This window comes from Anthonomus grandis, chromosome 2, assembly GCF_022605725.1.
Source record: "Anthonomus grandis grandis chromosome 2, icAntGran1.3, whole genome shotgun sequence".
Lineage (NCBI taxonomy): Eukaryota > Metazoa > Arthropoda > Insecta > Coleoptera > Curculionidae > Anthonomus > Anthonomus grandis.
The window spans coordinates 29,101,379-29,126,249 of record NC_065547.1 but is presented as its reverse complement, the minus strand read 5'-3'; the positions used below and the strand labels follow the sequence as shown (position 1 = coordinate 29,126,249).

The 24,871-nt window shown below is 33.0% G+C and overlaps 1 protein-coding gene across 2 annotated transcripts; it reads left to right on the top strand.

Moving 5' to 3' along the window:
- Positions 1–1,095: 1,095 nt before the first annotated feature.
- On the top strand, positions 1,096–23,269 carry LOC126733429 (transmembrane protein 170A). Of its 2 annotated transcripts, XM_050436742.1 has the most exons (3): positions 1,096–1,236; positions 1,335–1,526; positions 22,288–23,269. In XM_050436742.1, the coding sequence occupies exons 2-3, from the start codon at positions 1,410–1,412 to the stop codon at positions 22,531–22,533; spliced, it is 363 nt and encodes a 120-aa protein (XP_050292699.1). In that variant the 5' UTR covers positions 1,096–1,236; positions 1,335–1,409; the 3' UTR covers positions 22,534–23,269. The 2 variants fall into 2 exon arrangements, with proteins under 2 accessions (XP_050292699.1, XP_050292698.1); XM_050436741.1 differs by lacking the exon at positions 1,096–1,236 and having other exon boundaries at positions 1,243–1,526.
- The last annotated feature ends 1,602 nt before the right edge of the window (positions 23,270–24,871 follow it).

Sequence of the window (24,871 nt, the reverse complement as noted above, 5' to 3'; positions counted from 1 at the left end):
TCGTCAACTTCATTACCGTTATTCAATATATTTTTTGTTGGCAACAATAAAAATGTTCAGAGTGACCAACATCAAAAGGACACAACCACTATAAAAATGGCGGCCTCCAGGCAGTGGTCATTTTTGGGTATCGTGGCCATATGCATTAGAAGTCCAGGTATATTTATTAGGTTTGTGAGAACAGGATATACTGTAGTATGTACTTGAGCGGCTCCTGACGATAACCTGCCTATGATGGTTGAATAAAGCGGAGCAAAATAGTCTACCACCCAAGATAGTCGAGTGATTCTTATTGGCTAATTTTTGACTTATATCAAATATGACAATAATGACAAACAAATTATGAGGCAGTTTACCACGAATCAATGTCATCAATGTTTATTTTACTCTTGACTTTAAACTTCAGTTGAATCTTCTCCCGAAGTTGCCAACATCGTTAGCGAAGTACATGCCCAGAATAAAATAAGAGTTTTGGTTAGTGGTAAAACTGCCTCGTAATTTGAATGTCACACCAATGGTTTTAACCATAGAACTACGACAACAATGACGTTAATGCCATTATCATCGAGAAGAAAAATTCAAGAGCTTTGTTTCACTTGAAAAATCTTAAAATTCCATCTCGTGCCCTCACATTTCAAATCGAATATTATTCCATTTGTGGCTCTATCATGCCAGTAATAAGATCCTTAATCGTTTTGAATAGAAATCCAACATTAACTCCTTTCGGAAGCTCAATGCAAAATTTTAAAAAGAATTGTAGTCTGTTAGATATAAACTATAATAGACTTTAATTTATATCAAGCTTTCTATGTGTTTAGTTTATGGGTTTATACTATTCTTATTTTATTTATCGTTTTAAATGTGTTATGCTCTCGGCTTCAGACAACAGTGTAATTGATTTTATACATTTAAACGTGTATTGAGATTAAAACATTCCATTTCAATAAATAACTTCATCAAACATAACATGTAAAATCAAGTTTCTAAGCTAGAAATTCGTTAAGAATAAATACTGTTAATTTCTTCCATAGTCGTCACAGTAAGCAGTCCCAAGTTCAAATATGTCAAAATGACATACCATCAGCTGTCGCCTGTCAGTGTCACCCGGCCGACACTGTCACTGTCAGTAAAAAAAAATGTTTTTATTGGTAAAAATGTCACCTTTATTACTTTATTTCCGATAAAAAATATAAGAATCATTTAATCAACAATTAATTAAACATGTAATAATGCACAGTAAGTTATCGATAACCAAGTAACCCGCCCCAGTTCCCTACCAGTCACCAAACTGCCCCGGATTATCAATTTTTTCATGATTCACTTTATTATTGCAGTTCCACAATGGAAAAACCAAATATTAAGGCCGACAGTGTCACGTAAATTGATTTAGGATAATTAAGGGCTAAGCGATGGACCCTATAGGGTCAATGTTTGGCTTTGGCTGGTCCAAGCCTCTTAACACATTTTCAAAAATGTGGTATCAGGTTTTTTTATGGGCCTTGTTTTCATCGGTGGTGGTGCATACAGTAAGTACAAATTGATTGTTTTATAAATAACTAGTTTAATATATTAGGGAAAAAACACAAAATTACGTATATCTTATAGCATTATTTTATAAAAAAATATATACAATATAAAAATTCAAGAAAGCAGTCATAAAAAACCACAGAAATGTAAACACACATGTATATATAAAATGCATCCAAGTTCAACTCATATTTGAAACACAAAATATATTTCTTTTCCATATTTAGTTACAAACTATTAATCCTGATGCTTGAAAATGTATTTAAAACTGGATTTCATTAATAAAAGATATTAATATGATTAATATAGATCTAGGCAACTTTAATTTTGTAGTAAATAATTCTGTTGCATCCCATTTATTCTTTTATTCAGTTTAAAGTTGCAGAGGTATTTGATTATGTAAATGGCCTTAAGGATAAACTAAATTATGGACCTAATATTTCCTCAAAAGATGTGTTTTTAGTTTAACAAAACCTTTGCATACCCTTTTTAATTTGTCACTTAGATTACAAACTTTTCCTGATAAATTGGGAGATAGCTTTATAACCCCTTTTTACAAGAATGGTGACAGAGATAATTATAAAAAATTATACACCTGTTGTTATGCTGTCTACCATTCCTAAACTTTTTGAGTTCATACTTAACAAACACCTTACTTGGCATTGCGGAAATTTCCTGGTCAATGAGCAACATGGGTTTAGACTAGGTAAATTTACCTCTACAAATCTAACATTGTATCATCACTACATTGTTGAGGCTTTTGGGGATATATATCAGGTGGTTTCCATCTATACAGATTTCTCCAAGCCCTTTGACTTGGTCATTCACTCCTTGCTTATTTTTAAATTAAAATGTTATGGTTTCCCTCAGTGGTCTCTATCTTGGCTAAAAACTTACCTAAGCAAGAGAATTCAGTTTGTTTATATTAGGGCACTCTAAATTCCAATTTTGGTAACATCAGGAGTCCCACAGAATTCCCATGTGGGTCCTCTCCTTTTTAACTTATTTATTAATGATATTCATGGAATTATAAAATACTGCCTATTTTTATTATTTGATGATATGAAACTATATTTACAAATTTCAAATTTATCTGATTGCCTTAGAATCCAAGAGGATCTTAATTCACTGTACAAGTGGTCACTATCTAATGGCTTGCATCTTAATAAAGATAAATGTTTTGTTATTATAATAATAATAATGTCTTTATTAAAATTTACAATTGGTAAATTCTAAATGGCGAAGTTGAAGCTTACTTCCTAGCTTAACCATACAAATCAGCTTGAGGTTAAATATTACAAAGAATTTCAAAATGTATCTTAAATAATTGCATAGTTACAAAATATTAAGTTCTAACTGCCTATATGCACAACCGATTAACATTACAACGTTTGATAACCACACAGACTTATGAAATTTACAATAAGTTAAAGAATAGATATTTAACAACACTCTAGGCTAACAGAGATCAGTAATATAACTGCTTATTTTTCGTTTAAATATAGAAGGTCAAATATATTTTAACTCAGGAGGAATTTTATTATATTGCAGATGAATACAGTAACTGCTCTATACAGTAACTGCTAATACAGTAAAGCTCCTCTCAAATAAAACAGTTTTATGAAGAGGAGGTGTAATAAAATACTTATTTCTTAAGTCCAAAACATGAGTGTCATATCTAAACTTCATTTTCTGATAAAGGTAATTAGGACATTTTTTAAAGACAATTTTATTAAAGAGAACAAGACTATGTAGTAACCTCCTTTCACTCATATTTAGCCATCTCATCAAGCGTAACTCACTACTCACACCTCTATCAAATTTTCTCATTCCATTAATTAGCCTTACACAACAATTTTGAATGTACTGTATTCTTTTTATATCACTTATCAAAAGGCAGGGGCCATACAAAACATCACAGTAAGTGAAATGGGACAATACAAGACTGTCACATAAAACTTTTTTTAGTTCCTTATTAAGGAGCTGCCTCTGACTATAAAGTAGCTTAAGGTTAATAAAAGCTTTTTTAATACATTGATCAATGTGCTCAGTGAACCTCAACTTAACATCTGATAAAACTCCAAGATTCCTAGCCACATTACTACAATTTATTAGTTGACCATTCAATTTAATCTGAACAAATTTCTCATATGTGTCTCTGGAATGCAACCTACCAAAAAGAAGAACCTTACATTTACTTGGGTTTAAACTCAAACAATGATTTTCCGATGCCTTTGCTAGCATGTTAAGGTCGTAAGATACCTTATCATTAGCTTCTAAGATTTTGTTAGACCCATGTGGTACTCCGCAAGAGAGATCCATAGCCGAGGATTACTTCCCATTAAGCTTCACTATCTGAGTTCGACCGGTCAAATATTGCCTAACTAGAAAGCGAGCACTCTCCCCAAAACCTAAGAATATTAGTATAACCAGTAATAGTAGGTGATTTAACTTATCAAAGGCCTTGGAGTAATCAAGTAGAGTCAAGATTGTTAACTCATTACAATCAGCTGACTGTATAATATCGTCAGTTACTTTTAGAAGAGCAGTAGAGCAGCTGAAGTCTTTTCGAAACCCGGACTGAATAAGCGGCAAGATACCCTCTCTAAAACTTTTGAGATGACAGGGAGAATGCATAGGCCTAAGGTCGGATAATTCAGTTGGAGAAGAGACTTTTGGAATAGGGATAAGGTATGAGGACTTCCAAGAATCGGGAAAAGTTGAAGATTCAATACAACAATTAACAAGATGCACTAGAAATGGAAGAATATATGGACAGCAGTGGAGCAGCATCGACAAGCCTATACCATCTGTCCCAATGGCCTCAGATTTCATTGAGAATAAAGTAGATTTAACTTCTTCAAGCGTTGCTAGCTGAAACTCGAAGTTTCCTACCCCTTCCTTAACATTTAGTAGATAATAAGACAACGTTTCTGGATTAGGCGCGTTGGAAGATGCAGCATTTATAAAAAAGGTATTTATGATTTCAGGGTCACCCAAGTGGTCAGGAATGGTGTTTTGAGGCTTGCAATGTATGTTCAGCTGACATAGTACCTTCCAGTTATTTTTGCAGTCACCCTTTTGTAAGGTGTTATTGAGATAGCACTTCTTCTCTATTTCAACAGCCGCTGTCACTTGGTTCCAAAGTTGGCGATAGTGTTCCCAATTTAATTCAGTTTTTTGTCTTTTGTACTTGGACAAGGCCCCATTTCTAAGATAAATAAGATGTTTGATATTATCTGTGATCCAAGGACTCCTTCCTTTAGTAATTCTGGCCGTTTTAAATGGCGCATGTATATTAAAAAGATTTAGTATACAATCATTAAACCTATCAACTTTAGCATTAATATCTTCCATATAAAATATGTCATCTTAAACATCATTAAAACTGCAGGGCAAAGTGGTTCAGTTTGCTGATGATACCACCATTTTATGGAATCATAGAGATTCTGATAATGTTAGAGCCCAGGTTTTTAAGGATCTTAAGATTTTATCGGAGTGGTGTGCTGCAAACAGGCTTGTATTTAATGTGGGCAAAACCTTTATTATGGGATTTAAGTGTGACGTTCAGGGCCTTATGTTTAGTGAAAACTCCCCCTTGCAAAACAAAGAAAGCTGTAAGTTCCTTGGTATTACCATTGATGGTCGCCTTCGCTTCGAAGATCATATCCTAAATCTTGCATCAAAATTATCCTCTGGATGCTTTGCAGTAAGAATGGCAGGGCATGAGCTGGGAGGGGTAGTTGCACGTTCAGTGTACTTTTCTCTTATTGAGTCCCACCTTCGTTATGGCTTGCCTTTTTGGGGTTTAAGCAACAAGAGATTATTAAACATAATTTTTGTGATTCAAAAAAAGGCAGTTAGATACCTATGTTCCGCTGGGTTAAGAGATTCTTGTAAACCTCTCTTTATATCTCAAAAAATCCTAACTCTTTTTTCTCTTTTTATCTTAGAAACAGCTACTCTTATTCATAAATGTCCTAAACCTCCCTCTAACACTGGTCATATGACTCGCCAGGTTAACGACTTTCCCTTACTAATCCCTACATCCTCCCTCACCAAGAACTCACTTATATACCTTAGCAAAAAAATTTACAACCATGTTCCTCTATGTATCAGACAAATTTTAGAAGTTAAGAGATTCAAAAAGGAATTAAAATTACTTTTATTATCCAGGGCATATTATAGCCTTGACGATTTTTTCAATGATACATTTTAACCTGTGCTCTGACATCATTGTAGTGTTTTAGTTTTGTTTCCTGTTAAATAATTTAATTTACTTCTTCTAAAATCTGTTTTATTGACAGCTTTACTTATTTTTTAATGAAATTTATCAAAAAGATGCTTTTTTTTTTCTCAATCTGTTTTGTTATGATTAATTTTGGTAGTGTGTGTAAATTTTATGGTAAAGTGTTTTAGATGTTATGTTTGTTTGAAATTTGAAATTTAAAGTGAATTTGGAATTTTTTAGTTGTTAGGATGCTTGTACACAAGATTTTGTTGTCTTACGTAATATAGCACATTTTCTTTCTTTCTTTCTTTCTTTCTTTCTTTCTTTCTTTCTTTCTTTCTTTCTTTCTTTCTTTCTTTCTTTCTTTCTTTCTTTCTTTCTTTCTTTCTTTCTTTCTTTCTAATCGAGAATTTAATAAATCTTGGTAAAAATTATCATGTATGAAATGTTTAAAATCCCTGTAAGTTAATAGGAAGGGTGGAGGTTTGAAAATCATAAGACGTACTTTACATAAAACGGCAAAATGATCTGATATCTGAAAATTTGAATCAACACTACTATTCTGTACAAAATTTATGTTTGAGCATATAATCAAATCTTATCTCTTTTACTAAATTCAAAGCTGTTATTGCTTTTGACTATCATATTAATACAATAGTTCTTTCGAGGGTGACAGAAATTCGGGATTTGGGTGTACTGTTTGACAGCTCCTTGACATTTATTCCCCACATTAATAACCTGTTAAATAAAGCTTCATGCATTCTTGGTTTTATTACAAGGAATTCTCATCATTTTTCTGTCTTTGCGTTTAGAGTTCTGTATATTACTCTTGTTCTCAGTATTTTATCTTACTCTTCTGTAGTATGGTCCCCCTATTTTATTAAACCACATTCATAGCCTTGAAAGACTTCAAAATAAGTTTCTCAGAACCTGTGTTTGGAGGCTAAATTTGCCAAATTTATCTATATAGTCAAAATCGCTCTTATCGTGCGGGTGTATCGGATTATCAACGACAAACTTTTGTAGTTACGTTTCATTTCAATTTGCGCAACGTTTTTTAGCTATAACGCGTCAGATAAACGAAAAAGATAACAGATAAACGAAACAGATATATGCAGCGTTAATGTATCAAAAGAAGATAAAATGATAAATGTCAGTGGTTCTAAAACAATTACTTTCATAACAAACATGCCTGTTTCGTTTCGATTGACGGATGACATTATTTGTCACAAGATAATTTAAATTTCAAATTATGGAAAAGAAAAAGCCTTTTTGTGAATTTCTAAATCCTCAAGCCAAAAAAATGGTACTTAATGTTATTAATTACTTTGAGAGAACGAAAAAGAAAATAAAGGGTTGCCTAAGAATGTACAAGAAGAAGTAGCTAAAGCGCTTAGAATTAGTTTAAGAATGGTGCAAAAGGTTGTATGTGAAAACAAGAACAATCTTATTCCCAAGAAGGAAAAAAAGTTTAAAAGGAAGAAGCCGAAGATTTAAGTGAATGTGTAAAAATGGAAGTAAGGGATAGGATTTATGAACTATATAGGCTAAAAACAAATATAACACTAACTATAAATATAACTATTTCTGAGGGATGTTTTAAAGCAACGCGGCACTTTGGAAATTGGACTTTCTGCTTTATCAAAATTAATTAAAAGCATAGGTTTTTGCTATAAAAAAGACTGCAATAGAAGATATTTGTGTGATCTACCAAATATTGTGAGCCAACAAATAGGATTTTTAAGACAATATACACAAAATGAAAAATCAAAGTTAAGGAAAGTGGTATTCTTAGATGGATATTTTCAACAGGGAGTGGAATAAAATCTTGGCAAGATGAATCTGTGAAAAGCATGAAAACAAAAAAAGGATGTGGTCAGGGAAAACGATTTATTATTTTACATGCGGGATTCGTTCCAGGTGCAAGTTTAATATTTTCTTCTAAGTCTAAAAGTATGGATTATCATGACAATATGAATTGCGAAATGTTTGAAAAATGGTTAAAGGAACAGTTAATACCGAACTTGCAAGAACCTTCCTTAATAGTATTAGACAATGCGTCGTATTATTCAAGAATTTTGAATAAACAACCAAATGGAAGTTTGAGAAAAAGCGAAATTTATGAATGGTTAGTAAAAGAAAATCAGAATCCCTTGCCATATATGCTAAAATCCGAACTTCTTTCAATTGCAAAATCGTTGTTAAGACCAAAAATATATGCTGTTGACGAAATAGTACGTGAATATGGCCATGAAGTTTTAAGATTGCCACTATACCATTGTCAGTTTAATGCCATTGAGCTTATATGGGCAGGGTCAAAATCTTATTATGAAAAGCATGTGGGTGCTAGGCTTAGATCTGACAAGGCTGAAGCTGTTTGGAATGAGGCATTGAATCACATCACAAAGGAGTATTGGCGGAAATCAGTGGATCACACAGAAAACATTATTAGAACCTGGTGGAAGAGAGAAAAAGCACTCGATATCCAAGTTGAACCATTGATCATTGCTCCATTTGAAGAAGATTCGGAAAATGACGAAGAGTTTTCCGACTCTGTTAGTGATAATAATAGTTATAATTAGTTTCTTTTTTTAGTCAAATTTGTTACTTCATATTTACACATTCACTTAAATCTTCAGTCTTCGGCTTCTTCCTTTTACACTTTGTTTCCTGCTTGGAAATGAGATTGTTCTTGTTTTCATATACAACCTTTTGCACCATTCTTAAACTAATTCCAAGCGCTTTAGCTACTTCTTCTTGTACATTCTAAGCAATCTCTTATTTTCTTTTTCGTTATTAAAATAATTAGTTTTCTTTTTGTGTTTCGCATTTTTACATTTTTTATTACTTAGGTATGATTAAAAAGTACAAAATTTTTTTTAAACAAAGCCAAGTAAATAAATTGGTGAATGCGCTTGGAGATAGATATGCCCGGCGCATTCTCCATTTTTTAATAGTTAGTTTCAATCTTTTTTTGCCTTGTAATGTGTAAATAAATAAATATTCATAAGAAAACGACATTTTAAAGAACTGTCGTAGCTCCCCTCGTATTTATCTTTTTAAAAAAAGCTAAGTAAATAAATTGGTGAATGCCCTGGGAGATAGAAATGCCCGCCGCATTCACCAGTTTTTTATTTTTTATCTATTTTTGACTTTTAACTGATATAAAAGAAAAGATAACACAACTTTTTTAATTTTCTGTGCATCAACGTGTAGATTGGGTCGAACGACAAATAATAAATCATAAAATTAAAATGTCATTTTAAAAGTAAGATTGTAACATGAACTTGCCTTTAAACAAAGAAAGTAGTTTTCTGGTCTCTGACTGCACTGCATCACACACAATACAAATTAATTGTTTGTCATTATACCAAAATGTATAGTTTCCCAATAATTATTACAAAAAAACACAATCACACATAAACAAAGAAGAAGACAAGATGAAATAATCGTTAAAAATTAGACGCTGTGCCCTGAAATCGACAAATTAGTATGTTATGCACATACATAGGGTCATGCTAAATGGTATACTAATTTCTCAAAAATTTAGGTAACAGCCATTTTTAAATGAAATATGTACAATTTTAATGAAAGGCTAGGGAGGTATTTTTGCTCTCATAAAAAAATATAAAATGCTTAGATTTAGATATTATTGCGTAAAGAAAAATTGTTATTGAGAATTCCGACTATTTCGGACAATTTTTCAAAAAAGAAAAGTAAATATTATGTCTGGCAACTTAGCAGAATATCAGGGATTCTAGGCATATACCGATGAGGCGTATACCCAACGGGCTTTATACTTATGGGCTTTTTCACGTCATGAAAGGAAATAACCAACGTATGTTTTACATGTCGAATCTCGGATACGTAGTATTCCGCAGACATTTTTACGGCGTTAAAGGCATCATGTCTGTTAATAATTATGATCTCATCTAAGGTGTATACGCGGCTTTAATATGTCACATGACGGCGTTCAATGTACTGTCAAACTCTCAAGGAAATAACATTTTGGCAGCCACTGATTTTTCAATTTGATTCATATTACGTGGTGACCTTTGAACCCGCACGATAAGAGCGAAGGCGACTATAACAGATGTTATTAAGCATGTCTAAATTTAATTTCACTTGAGAATTATATAGGACCAGGTGTGATTTACTTTTTTTCTATAAACTTCTTAATGGTAGTATTGACTGTCCTGAATTATTAAGACTTGTAAATTTTAGGTGCAGTTCCAGATATCTTAGAGAGATGCCACTATTTTTAATTAAACAACACCATATGCAAATTTTGTTTAATTACTTAAAGAATATTGTTTATAATTTTTTTATTGTTATGGTTAGGTTATTAATTTTTGTTGTAATTTCTTTTGTTAATGGGGGCATCCTGTATATAAATTAATACATAAATATAAATCTTATGGATCCTCTCTATCAAACCTGGATTATACTTACTATTTAGACAGATTTATAATAAAATATCTTGCCTTTGGGTGGTTTCATCTATGACATTGAGTTTCTTCTTGAACATTTTTCTCTCATTTAAAACCAGAAGAGATCATCTTAGTGATCTAAAATTACTTTTGATTTATGATACAGATACTTGTCCGTTATTACTAGCTTTCATAATGTTGGCTGCATCAAGAAAACAAGAATTCAGATTTTTATTGTTAATAATAATTAAACTCTCATGACAATGAAAAACATTAAAAAATGTTATGTAAAATTCATCAGACTGAAACACCTCATTGGCTTCTCCATGGCTATTGCCCTCTGGTAACCTTTGGTGGGGCATCACAGTTCTATCGGGAGACCTCTATGTACAACAGTCTACTATCCTAATTCATTTATACACTAGTAGTTTGAATTTTTATAGATACTAATATTTATTCTTTAAGTCTTGGTTGTATTTAGGGACAGTTTACTTCCCAAAAATCATCTTAACATATTTAATTATATCTCTTTGGGAGAACTATTCCACCACATTGATTGATTTCCTCAATCAATACAGTTGTGTTATCAGTAGTTTTTGGGGTGCACTCCAGTTGTATTTATGTTGCATGGGAACCTTAAGTAGTGAATTATAAGATAAGCAGGTGAAGGACTTCAAGTGGCAGATAAAATTGAGTGACTATAGTGAGAATGATATGATTTTTTTGTAGATTGGAACAACTTTGGCTATTATAATGATCACTTACTAGATCATCTCAAGAATTTAATCAGACCTTTAATTTAAATTCAAATTGCTTATTGATGTTACACATGTCAAATTACAGTTGTCACAGCATTAAAATATAGAACAAAATTAATATAGTTAAAAAAGATGAAGAAAAATAACATAGTCAATTAAGTTAAATAATAGATTAAATAATGAAGGTTAAAATAATAAAGTAGACTAATACAAATAGGATTAAAGGAAATCTTTTTGATTATCTAAGTCGGAATTTTCCTGACCACAAATTAAAACCATTATGTTGTTGTGAACTTTCATAAAATTATTATATATAACACCAATCTTCCTGTACCTACATTTAAAAATAGAGCATTGAAAAAGATCTCTTAGAGCTGCTTGTGCTACTTTATACACTTCTGTTATTTCAATATCATGCTGAGCAATATACAGGGTGTCATTGAAATGGTGTAAAAAAATTCGGGGGGTGATAGTACTCCTAAAAATTTTAAAAAAAGTTCCTATAACTATAGGGCGGAAAATGCATATTAAGGGAGTTAGGGGCACTGAAAGGGTAAATTTAAAAAACGGTTTTTTGAAATTGTAGGCTTAAAAAACGAGATAAAATTTCGAAAAAAAATCCTCTGCCATAAATTTTGACCCAAAATCAAATGGTGATACTGAAAAATAATTTGGAAAATCGGAAAGGGTAGTTTTTGCAAGGGTAGGGGGTTAATTCGTGAATAACTTTTTTTAGGTTATTTTTTTCGCAACGTGGGTTTATTTTTTAAAAACTACATACTTTTTCCTACAACAAAGGTACTCTTGTTGCACACGATACTTTTGGGGAGGTTTGATGGGATTAATTACTGAGATTAAGTGCTAGTGAATTATACATTAAAATACGCAAATACGTCCACATCGCCGATGAAGTCGTTCCTTCTTGTAATACTCCACACTCCCACTTCTTGTTTGTTGTTCATTTTAGGAATAGAATGAGGAATTTTCAGTTGAGAGAACACACATACTTTTAAATATAGGGATCATTTAAAATTTACTTAGAGAATTAAGACCAATATGAATATTCAAATAATGCTAATGACATGACTGAACATACATCAATACCTGAAAAGTCATGTGCATAAAATTGATCCATAGAATAAAATGATTCAATGATTAATGATCAAAATTAACGAGTTCTTGTTAATTTTATCTACAAACAACTTAGGTGGAAGCTGTGTCACATAACTAGTTTAAATCTTGCCCTGCTTATGCTGTATCTTGTAGTTTATAGACATAACTCAGAAAGGTGTGTGTACTGGTTTGTGATAAGTGTAGCAAACCTAAAATATTTTTAGACCGATTGCACAAATATGTTTGATGATTATTTTGCTGAGATATAATCTAGATGCACAGACCATGCCAGCTTTTGATCAATATAAACCGCTAACAACTTTACCGAGGGAAGATCTGTACCTGATTTGATTTTACTGCTTAAAGAGCATACCATATCCTCGGCTTTAGATTAGTTTAAACTATGGACGTTTGTAGCGAACCAATCAGTGGACTCTGACCGTGTTTGATGCGGGTTAGACAGGTTATTATCTATACCAGTTCTCATGACAGTTGTATCGTATCATCTCAACAAATTCCGCAGTGGGATCGCACAGAGGTATATCATTCACAAATATGATAAATAATAAAGGCTACAGCACAGATCCCTGAAGGACACCAAATTTAGCATTTTGCAAGGATGATCTCTACTAATTGCTTGCGTAAGATACGACGCTGACAAACTCAGAGCTACGGAAGAGAAGCCATAAAGTTTTAGATTAGCCATAAGTATTTCTAAATCAACACATTTAAATGCCCTTGACTGGTCATACAATCGAAGTGTCAGATTTAAATTTATTAGATTTAAAACCAGGCCCTCTACCTCCTTACAGTTTAATAACCTTCAAAATTCTCAAACGACCAGAAATGTTTTCGCCCCTCGACATAACAAACCTATATTAGAACCACCAACACCAATACTGCCACAATATCCACTACTGGCCCTTCAAGAGTTCCCAAAATCCTCCTTACAATCAAAAATTCTTTAGACCTTCAGGTCCTCCTAACTTTATATCTCAAAAATTGACGAATGTAGAAACCTACCCTTATCCAATACATGTACCTCCAGAATATCAACATCAGAACTGTCCTCATACTAACGAAAATACACCCTCAGTAGACTATACAGAGGAGTATCAACAACCGAAACATCTTGAAAATATTGACGTGTAGTTCAGAATATGGCTGCAAATTTTTATTATAATGAAATGCATCTATGATTATTGTTACTAGTTGATTTAAAGCCAATCATGTGACCATTCCACTTCTAAACACAAACTGCTGCTTTTTTAACACGTTGTCCTTCAAAGTGTTCACACAGTCTCCCGGAGAATGGACCTTGAACTTGAATGGTAAATCTTCCTCAAAAATTGTCTTCTAATACAGCATGTTTATCAAAATCTAAAATTTTCCTCAAAGACTCGCATTTTGTCGATAACAGGTTACAACAAAAATAGAAGAAAATACTCGTGTTAAGATTACTATTCACAGATGAAGCAAATTTCTCAAAAATCTTAGTTATGAATTTTCACATATGGGTATACGAAAATCTGCATTGAATTATTGAAAGTCGGCACCAGCATTTTCGGTTAACGTAAGGATGGAAATTTTAGTTATTAGAGATATCTTGATTGGTCCATTTTTTTTACCAGAACGATTAACTGGAAATGTTTATCGGCATTTTCTCGGTGAGGAACTGATCGCATTATTAGAAAAAGTTCTTCTTGAGCTAAGATATCTAATATATATGTATGCACCATGAATAGAAAATATTCCACTCGTTGGATAGGCCGCGGTCCACATCTATGGCCTCCGCGATCTCCGGATTTAAATGCATTAAACCTTTTTGTCTGAGGTTACCTAGAACAATTAATTGATACTACTCGAATTAAAAGTTTTAAAGAATTAAGAAATAGGATAATGGCAAATTGCGCAACAATTCGAAATACAACAGGCATTTTTGAACGAGTACGGCAATGAATGGTTTCTAGGGTAGTGCTTGCATTGAAGTTGGAGGGCAACACTTTGAACAACTTTTAAAAGCTCTACTCCTAGTTTGTGTTTTACGTCAAGTTAATCACTTTTCTCTTTTGTAAAACACTTTGATTTTATAAGAATTAAATTGAATAAATAAAATGGTTTTTTTGATTGTTATATTTAAGAACTCAAAATGTAATGCATGGCGCTCTAAGACATCAAAATTATTGACAACGGAGACTATCAATTTAAATTTAGCACCTTAGACAACCTAATTTCATTAAGTTATTTTCGATTACATTCAAATTATTTAGAAAAATTGTAAATTAAATTAAAATTTCAGAGCCCTGTATCTTCGCAGGCAAGCATCTTCGGACATAGATTTATGGGAAGTTTTTTCAATATTTTGACCCAAGGAATACGCCCCTTAAATTTTCGTACAATATTTATGACTCTGTATACTCTGATAATACAATCTTTGATTAAACTTTGCCTTAAAATATAAAATGTATATTACAATTTCCTTTTTTCAAGTTTCCGCATACTATAGTCCATTTATGTATAGAATAAAAAGAACAGGACCAAACATCGTGGCCTGTGGATCTGTTATTTACTAGAATATCTCACGAATTTAATTAGGGCTTTATATGAATTTACCCTAGTTTAAATGATTTTACTTAGGTTTCAGAACTACCAAATTAGTATAGACTTTCAATTGATTCAGATTTTTTCCATGCAATTTCCCATCTCTCATGCAAATTTTTACATTTTTTTATTGTTGTTCATTACTGTGATTGTTATTTATTACCAGAGCTTTCGACTTAGAGTTTTTCCTAGTCGTCCCACATTGCTTTTATGTCATATAGTAGTGGCGTCATCTGCAAATGTTAAATCGGATCAAATATGCGTGGCGTTACACATTATACCTATACACTTGATTTGGTGATGTAAACCTATGCCGATTTTAGCATTCACAGTTTCCAAAATGAAAAGGCCATATAACGTCAAAATTTTCTCCCTTTTAAACAAACTTTAGGTGAATGGAAGGTTGAGCTTACAAATATAATAATAATCTGACTCGGTTAAAACAAAATAAACTTCTTCCTTTTATTAAGCATACAGACAAATCATTATAAGAGACATACATAGACTTTGAATGAGGACTGAACCGTGAGGAACTCTGCTAGGAATTAATTGTAACAAACATCTATTGAAATTGATGCTCTGAACACAACTAATATAAGAACACATAAGAAACGCAAGTTAACATATCGGCGGGTTACAAGCAAAACACACTAAATCAATTTTTTTCAGTTTTAAGTTATTTACACCACTTACACGTTACATTTCATAAAATTTGTTAATGGTAAAATCCATTAAGTCGATTGAGAATTTCTTATTACTGCAGAAATCATAGATTCACTAAGTCAGTAATAACGTATTTCGTTCTGGCAAAATAAACTAACTGACTTTTAATGGATATTTCTTGTAAGCGTTTTGTACGGACATCGCGAAAAATTCTGACTTAATGTATTTTACCGCATAATAACGGACATATGACTCGTATGGACCTGCAAAATATCGTTGATTTAGATCGAATTTGCTACAAAACAGTTTAGTTTATCTTGTGTTTTTTATTAGTTTGAGTGTTGTGCATAATAAAGCGTGTGGACAAAATATTTCAACAATTAAGGGCTCAGCAGAGTGTCAGGGGTAAGTAGTTTGTTATTTACACTACTGTTTGTTTAAGTTTTTTTTGGCGTTTGGCATAATCTAACCACGGCGTCACATAAACTTTTTCGTTATAATTTAAATATCTACAGTGCTGTCAGCTGTTTGAGTTATTAATAAATAATCGCATTTTTATATTTTTGAATATTTTTTTTGCAGACTCCACTACGCAAATAAATTGTACAGACTCGAGAAAACGAACTTATACCACATTATCTCCTGTGAAGGCAGATGACTCTTTCCCGGGTAAGAAATGGACAATTATTATAAAATAGCATTAGAGTAATCAGTACATTTCCACTTGGTTTATTTAATATTTCTCGTACCTAATTAATATGCTCTAAAGTCAAAATTGCCTAGTTTAAGATAACTTTTGAAAACATTTTAAAGTAGATACCTACCTAATTTTTAAAAAAATAATGTTAAATATTTTTAATTGGTATAGAGTTTAAAAATGAAATTAGGAGAACAAATTAAAAAACTTGTAATTTCGTAATATATTTTTGGACTATTTTAGATCGGCTGAGTTCAGGACAGTCATCGCAAAGCATTTCTTTAAATTCAAGAACTAAGCATACAACTGACTGTGACATATCGTTTAAGCCAGCGTCACAAAATAGCGTGTCTTCAGACGGACAAATAAGAGCTGAAATTTCTGTACCAAGCAATATCGCGTCTGTGAACTTTGGCTTAGATGTGGACGGCTTTGATACTCAGTGTCTTCCGAACCAAAGCAACTTTCCCTCTGTGCTAAATCCGGATGTACCTGGACCTAGTAATTACCAAGTAACGAAATATAGCTCCGATATAGTGAACTCGGACGATTCTTTAAAAGATAAGGACTATGTACCAGAATACAAAACTGAGATGATAGTTCAGCAACTAGTGAAGAAGGCAAAGATGGTGGAGAGTTTAGAACTCAAGTTATACATGAAACTAGCTTAATGAAAACTAGATGGAGCACTGCAAGGTGGAAGAGAAATATAGAAAAGAAGAAAAGAAGCCAAGGTCAACCGTATAAAAGTGTAACAGGAAAGATACAAACTTCCAAAATTCCCAAGCCAGTGAATTGTGAGAAGTGCCGTTATAAATGTTCGACATATTTTTCTGACGATGAACGTAAGGTATTATGCCAGACATTTTGGAATCTGGATTACCTACGGCAAAAAGATTTTATATTTTTGAATGTTTTAATAAAAGAAGTACAATATCGGCGGCCTCGAAAAGGAGAGGAAAGTAAACAAAGGAGTAATGCAAAGTCATACTTTTTTTCTAAAAAGGAAGTTAGGCATCAAGTTTGTCAGTCTTTTTTCTGCAAACCTTGATTGGAATATTTGAAATGCATTTCAAATATTCCAATCCTTAATGCATTTAAAAATAGAAGTGAAACTGGTGAGTACAGTGGTACAGACAAGAGAGGTCAAAAAGTTCCAGCAAGACTCCAGAAGACGTAATAATAAGAGTGAAAGAACACATTGAAAGTTTTCCTTTTGTTGTTGTCGAGAACCATTATACAAGAAAATCCACTAAACGGCTTTATTTAGATCCTAATCTAAATATTAAGAAAATGTTTGATTTATTTATGGAAGAATGTAAAAAAAATCAATCGCCGGGAGTAAGTCTTATTACATATAGAAAAATATTTTGCACCCAATACAGTCTATTATTTTTTAAACCAAAAAAAGACCAATGTCCCACTTGCAACGAATATCAACAGGCAACAGCTATAGATAAAGAAAAGTTAGAGTTAAAGTATCAGGAACATTTAAGAAGAAAAGAAGAGTCTATGAAAGAAAAGGATAAAGATAAAAAAATAGCAACTGGTGATAAAAGTTGTAAATCTATAACATGTGATATGCAAAGCGTGTTCCAAATCCCAACATCACAAGTCAGTTTACTGTCTTCGCAAACTTATATAATTTTACAATTTATGAATCTGCTCCACCAAACGAAGCCTTTTGCTACTTTTGGACCGAAATAAATGGAAAGCGTGGAAGCTGTGAAATTGGTACCTGTTTATCCTTATACATAAATTCATTATCTCTCGAGGTGAAATATTTAACTGTTTTTTCCGACACATGTGGAGGTCAAAATAGAAATGTACAGGTCACAGCTCTCCTTTTACATATTGTGAGAGTTCACCCAACACTTTGTGTTATCGAACAAAAGTTTATGGAAAGCGGACATTCTTATATGGAGGTGGACTCAGCTCCATTGAGTCAGCTAAACGTCATATTGATATTTACAGTGTCCATGAATATGAAAATGTATTTAAAATGGCACGAGCTGGAAGGAAGCATGATACATGGCCTTATAAAACACGAGAATTGCAATTTAACGAATTTTTGGATTTGAAAAAATTGGTTCAACTTACTATAAATAACAAAAATAAAGACCAAAAGGGAACTATTGTTAACTGGTTAAAAGTAAAATGTTTTAAATATGATAAGCAGTTCCCAAATATAGTTCAGTATAAGTATGATTTTGTCCATGAGTATGAACAAATTAATATTGGATTGATCAGACGAGCTTCGAATCGAATGACTAAGGAGAGAAGCTTTAAAGATATAATAATTCCGCCGTTATATCAAAGACAACTACCGATATCGGTGGCTAAAAAAAAAGATCGTTTAAACCTTTGCCACAGAAACATTATTCCGCCGACACTACGTGACTGATATCACAATTTGCCTTGTTCATCTTCGGTTTTAGATGTAACAGCCGAACCAGCTGAAAATGATACTGACCAAGAAGACCAAAACATAGATTAGATAGTTTAATGTATAAAATAGTTTTAGAGTTTTTGACTTAAAGTTTGTTTTTAATACCATACTAACACTAGTGCTTATCTTCCCATGTAAAGTGCTAATTTTAGGTATTCATTTTGCTAAAATAAAAGTTAAAAGAAGTACAATAAGTCTATTATTTAAAAAAAAAAAAACAAGTAAAATACACTAAGTCAATGTATTGTTTATTAATAACCTCAAATAAATGTATTTTAAAAAGTTTAATTAATCTCTTTATTAAGTCTTATTACTCCATTACATGCAAAAAAAAATTAAATTTTTAAAAAACCAAATTTTATTTAAGACATGTAAATATTTAAAAAAATGTAAAACTAAAAACTTTGCAACGAAATTACTCGAAAGTAAATTTTTTTACTTAATGTATTTTACATGTAACCCGCCGATATTAAAACAATTTAAAATCATAATAATTTCAAATAGTTAAATGCTTTGGATATATTATCACAAATAACTGTCATAGCAATATCACTAAGGTTAATCTTCTGAAGAGAGATGAGGTGACCCAAAGTTCCCTATGACCAAGGACAAACTATTGCCTGTTTTAACTAGTTGGGAAAAATGTCTTCACACAAAGACATATTAATCAGCACTATAAGTGTGTAGCCAGCTCCTCCGCTATTTCATCAAGGAGCGAATTTGATATCTCATCAAGGCCTTTTACATGACTACTACTATCACTCTCAGTTACATGGGCAAGAAACAATATTTTGCAATTATTCTCATGCGATTTTATGTTATAAAAATGTTTAGGAATAATAAACATTCTGTTGACAGAATCTACAAAAGAAAGTACGCATGAAGTTAAGTCAAGTACACAAGAGATATCTCTTAGGTATCACAAATTTTCAGATAGCTCTTTTATCAATGGTATAAAACTGTAAAATGTTTGACATTTAAGTAAAACAAAAAAACACATATGTATATGGCTCATAGATACCTAATTGAAAACATTAAGGCATTTAAAATTCGATAATATTAAAAAATATAACCAAAAAATTAATATTGGACAAAGGTCACATATTTAAATAACTTCTTTAGTGTACACATATTTTTGAGGATAATTTGTTAAAGACCTTTTGCCATATTAAGAAATTCAATTTCATTTTTTTTTTGTAATCGGTGGTATTCAAGATGTATGTTTTTTGCTTTTCTCGTCGTCGATATGTACATTATTGTGTGTCGTGTACTCTGTTAAATTATTTCCTACATGTTTTTATGAACTTCACCTGAGAATCTTAACGATTACTTTGTAAACGTGGCTAAAAACCTAATGACTACGATAACACCTTCTCATGATCCACTTTCATATCTCTCTAATGAAAACTTTCATAGTTTCTTTTTTACCCCTGTACTAATAACACAGCTTCAAAGTACATTAAATGAAATAAGAAACAAATTATCATCTGGTACAGATGGTCTTACTCTAAAAATGTTCTCAAATCTGCCTGATAACACCTTAAACCATCTGAGAAACCTAATTAACAAATCATTTCAAAATGGGGTCTTTCCTAACTGCCTTAAGACTGCAATAATTATTCCCTTGCATAAAGAAGGAGATAAAGAGCAAGCTTCAAATTATCGTCCAATCGCTCTCCTTCCAACATTATCGAAGATCATAGAAAGATTGGTTAAAAAAAGGCTATTATCATTCCTGTTTAAATATAAAATACTAACTCCCCATCAATTTGGCTTCTTGAGTGATAAATGCACTAATGATGCTATGTTCTCCTTTTTTAACAGTGTTTACTCCAGTATAAACAATCATCATTGAACAGCAACTATTTTCTGTGATTTCTCCAATGCTTTTGATTCTGTAAACCATACTATCTTGATCAACAAATTACAGCACTATGGGTTCAGAGGAACGCCTCTCGAATGGTTTAAGTCCTATTTTAGCTACAGAAGTCAGCTTGTAAAGGTTGATACGACCATGTCTTCTAGCAGACCAATAGAATGTGGGGTATCTCAAGGTTCAATTCTGGGCCCAATTCTGTTTCTGCTGTTTATTAATGATATGGCCCATCTTAACATTAGCGGCAAAATCTGTCTCTTTGCCGACGATACTAGCTTTACATGGAGCAATCCGGATGTTGCGGCTTGGACGTTGTTGAATCTGTGAAATTTTTGGGACTTATTGTTGACAGTTCTTTGAAGTGGGAATTACATATCGATGTTTTATCTAAAAAATTAAGTTCAGCTTGTTTTGCCATAAGATCAGTTTCCAGGGAATTAAATCTTTCGTCATCAAGAACAGTGTATTATGCCCTTTTTGAGCCCCATCTTCGTTACGCCCTTCCATTCTGTGGCACATGCTGTGCGCCTCAGTTTGAGCGCATTTTTTAACTACAAAAGAGAGCGGTTCGCTATTTACTAGGACTTGATAGTCGAGCTCACTGCCAAGAAATGTTTAAAAGATTTAAAATATTAACTCTTCCATCTTTATTCATTCTTGAATCTATTTGCTTGGTTCGCAAGCATATATCAGAAATTCCTAATAGACCATCTCGCAATTATCCACTTCGAAACGCAGAGCATGATCTTTATGTGCCAATCCCAAGGTCAGAATTAATAAAAAGCTCTATTCTTTATGGAGCTAAAAAAATGCACAATCATCTGCCTTTGGAAATTAAGTCATTGACATCTTTTCCTCGATTTCGCAATGCTTTGAGAGAGCTTTATATGCAGTAGATGATTTTTTTTTAATATTAATTTTTAAGTATCGTGCACGCACTGGCTAATTATTAAATTTTTTATGATGTAGAATAGCAATATTTTGTATTGCTACATTTCTATAAAATTTTTTATGACTTTTTAACCATTGTATTAATGTTTTTGACTGTTTTTGTTACTTTTTTTATTTTACTTTCTTGTTACTATTTTTATTTACTTTCCTATTTTCTTACTTTTTACATTTAGTATAAGAAATTTGACCAGGTACATTTACGTCTTTTGTACCCAGTTTTGTATTTATTTATTTAGTACTTGTTTGATTTCTATATATGGGTGTTTTGCTTTTTATGTATAGCTTTGTCTACAAATTTTTTTAAATTTTTTGACAATAAAGCATATTTGATTGATTGATTGAAGGGTAAAATAAATAAAAATGGCAATGGCAAAATAAAAAAAAACAATAATAATAAATAGGGTTTTTTGACATGGAATCAAACCCTGGGGCGTATGTCTAATACCAATTTTAAACCAATTTTAAAATCTTCACACATATCCTTTGTAATATAAATATTCATCACTGTATGTAGCAAGTAAGCTTCAGAACATAATTCTTTAGCTAGTTACTGAGCGTGTTTTTCTTGGAAACAAGATTGGCTCTAAAGTCTCAAGATTAGGTACATCTAAAGAAAAATGCATTCTTTGTGTTTTTTGTTCGTTAGGACTAAGATTATTTCATTCAACATTCCCAACCCAATCCTTTTATGTCATCAAATTTTAGTCTCTGTAACTCTGGTCTAAATCATCAAATTCGTTTTCGTTGAGGCACTCCTAGAGCCATGTCAATTAGATTTAAATTTGTTTTTTTTTCTATATTTACATACTGTTTCCTCTCATCAAGATAAGAATATTTTATATTTTTACTAGGCAAATCAAAACGGTGCATGCTCATTTGGTGTATAAGTAACCTGAGTGAGATTCAGTCAAACGCTTTTGTTAAATCACAAAATAAAAACTTTAGTTATATAAAGAATACCAGCATCTTAGTTGAATTTTTTAATTTCCAGGTTGCAGCCCTGATAGCATTCCTAACCCTAAGAAAACACAAGTATGGCAAATACTTCCCTTTGGCAATACTTATAATGGGTGTGCTAACTCCGGCTTTAACCGGCATAGTTAGCAGCGCGGCTATTGCTTATGTCTACCGGGCGTCCAGCTACCCCATGAATCCTTTGCACGCCCTCTTCTGGGGCTGTGGACAAACATTCATTATGGGTTGTATGGGATTCACCAGGATATTGGCCACTTTATAATGTGACGGAGATAATAATGTTGTCAGGCGTCTTGCCTATAGGTTAAGTAGCAAATTTGTGAAACTGTTTCTGGATTAACAACGAATAATATGCAATAAATAAAAATCCAGTGAACGGTTTCTTAATGGTTGTTGGAAAGTTGCTTTTATGTTATTATTATTATTATTATTATTATTTGTCCTCTTATGTCTGTGATAGAAAACAATTAGTTTGAACGTCCTGAGAATTACAGGACAGGACTTTTATATGCCAGGGCATGAAGTTAAAAAATTTGCTACTGAAGGAAGTACTTATTATATAATTATATTAAACAATCACTTATGCCAAATATGTTTTCTGCTACCATATCAATATCAAAAACTGTGTACTGTTTTTTTTTAATTATAGATTTTTATATAAATAGGTAGCGCTCTTAAATAAAACTAATAACTGGGCTATTTAGGTATTTTTATAAATGTGATGGTGCTAAGGAGCATAAAATAATATAGTTTATAGCAAACCAACTATATTATATATCTAGATAATTTCCTATTTATTTGTATAATTATGTAATTTTTGTATAAAAAAAAATACTAAACACTATTTGTAGCATAGAGCCGAGCAGGAGTGTAAATAGGCACTGTACAAATGCTAGTTTTGTAAGTTCAGGGTTGTGGATGTCGTTTTGCCTAAGTCAATAATAGTTGAGAGAATGCGTCCTTAATATTGTAATAAAATATGGTTCTTTTATATATCATTTGGACTTTTTGTTTAATGTTAAATTAAGTTTGTAGTGGTAGATCTGCCTTTTATAATGATGACGATAATCTATAAGACCTTTAGATGCAATGCTGACTCATAACATTTAGAAAAGTTGTTTATTATTGCAATAGCCGATAGTTTAGTATTCTTAATAGTTAATTCTAAATAGTAATTCTAAAGATAGTAGTAGTATTCTTTATATGTACTGGAATTATCTTTGAAAGGTTTGGATAACAACAGTTTTAATGCCAGATTAAGTCAAAGTCGACAGTGTTAACAAGTTTTTCTTTTTCAATTTTATTTATCTTTTCTTCTATCTAGCCTTTTTCCGTTCAATTCGGGTCTCTCGTATCTAGTTTTGGGTCACCGGCTGTTATTCCAGTTGTAAGCGCTTAAATTAGGGCTGAAGAATTAAGCTGTTCAAATGCTAGAACTATCGATCGGCTACGCGCCATCGCCACATTCGCGGATCCTAGTCTGGCAAGAGAGTCCGTTTCCTCGTTACCTGCATGGCCTACGTAGCCAGGTATCCAAACGAGCTGAACCCTGCAGCCAACCTGCACCAGTTTTTCCAGGACTTTTATGCACTCTAGTACAAGCTTGAAGTTTATCTTTACGGCCGTGATAGCCTTAATGGCGGCTCTGCTGTCCGAGCATATTGATACGACAGTATTGCGGTGTCCGCAGCTTAGGATTTTCTGGCCGCATTTTAATACAGTGAATACTTTGGCCTGGAAGACAGTGGCGTGCTCCCTCATCGAGTATGCCCTACTGGTATGAGGGGTCGCACCACAAAGCCCTGATCCAGCTCTGTTATTCATTCTGGAGCCATCTGTGTACCAGATGGTCCCCGTGTTTAGCAATGCAAGCCTGTTGGAATGCTGCTATCCCTCTCTGCCTGCAATGTGCGTCACGATTCCCTTGCAGTCCACTGTCACTGAAGCCATGCAGTCACTGCCCATCAGAAAGAGACGACATTCCTCTACAGCCCGTGACGTATAGCCTGTGCGCAGTCCTCATTGCCTCGAATTGCATAACGAGGTCCAGAGGCGAAAGGCTCAGCAGAGTCTCAAGCGCTCTAGTCGACGCCGTTTGCATGGAACCCGTTATGCTGAGACATGCAAGACGTTGGACTCTGTCCAGTTAAGCACGAATTTTCGCTTTCTCCGTACATGGCTACCAAACGATAGCCCCGTATGTGAAAAGGGGTCTTACAATGCGCGAGTAGATCCCGTGGAGGATCTTAGGAGAGACCCCAGGTGTTGCCGAAAGCCCACCTGCAGGCCTATAGCACGTAGGTTTTTGATTCTGGTGTCTGCGTGATCGTACTAGGAGAATTTGGAATCTAACTTGATTCCCAGAAATCGAACTGCCCTGGAGTAATGCAGCTGCATGCCACCTAGAGGCGAGGAAGAGAGATAACAGGCGGCGTGCCAAAGTTACGTCTCCTCGTAAATAGTAGGAGCTCTGCTTTTTTGGGTTAATCTTGAGACCCCCGAGAGGTACCCTATGTCCACCATATGCAGGGCTCGGCCCCGCATTGAGGCGGCGTCTTTCCCCGGAGAAAGGATTGTAGATGTTATGTTTAATTGAATAT

What these genes read in the sequence shown, in the direction of transcription:
- LOC126733429 (XM_050436742.1), top strand. Translation starts at nt 1,410, where the DNA reads ATGGACCCTATAGGGTCAATGTTTGGCTTTGGCTGGTCCAAGCCTCTT. An exon ending in CATCGGTGGTGGTGCATACA is followed by an intron (nt 1,527 to 22,287) that starts GTAAGTACAAAT and finishes TTTAATTTCCAG; the next exon opens with GTTGCAGCCCTGATAGCATT.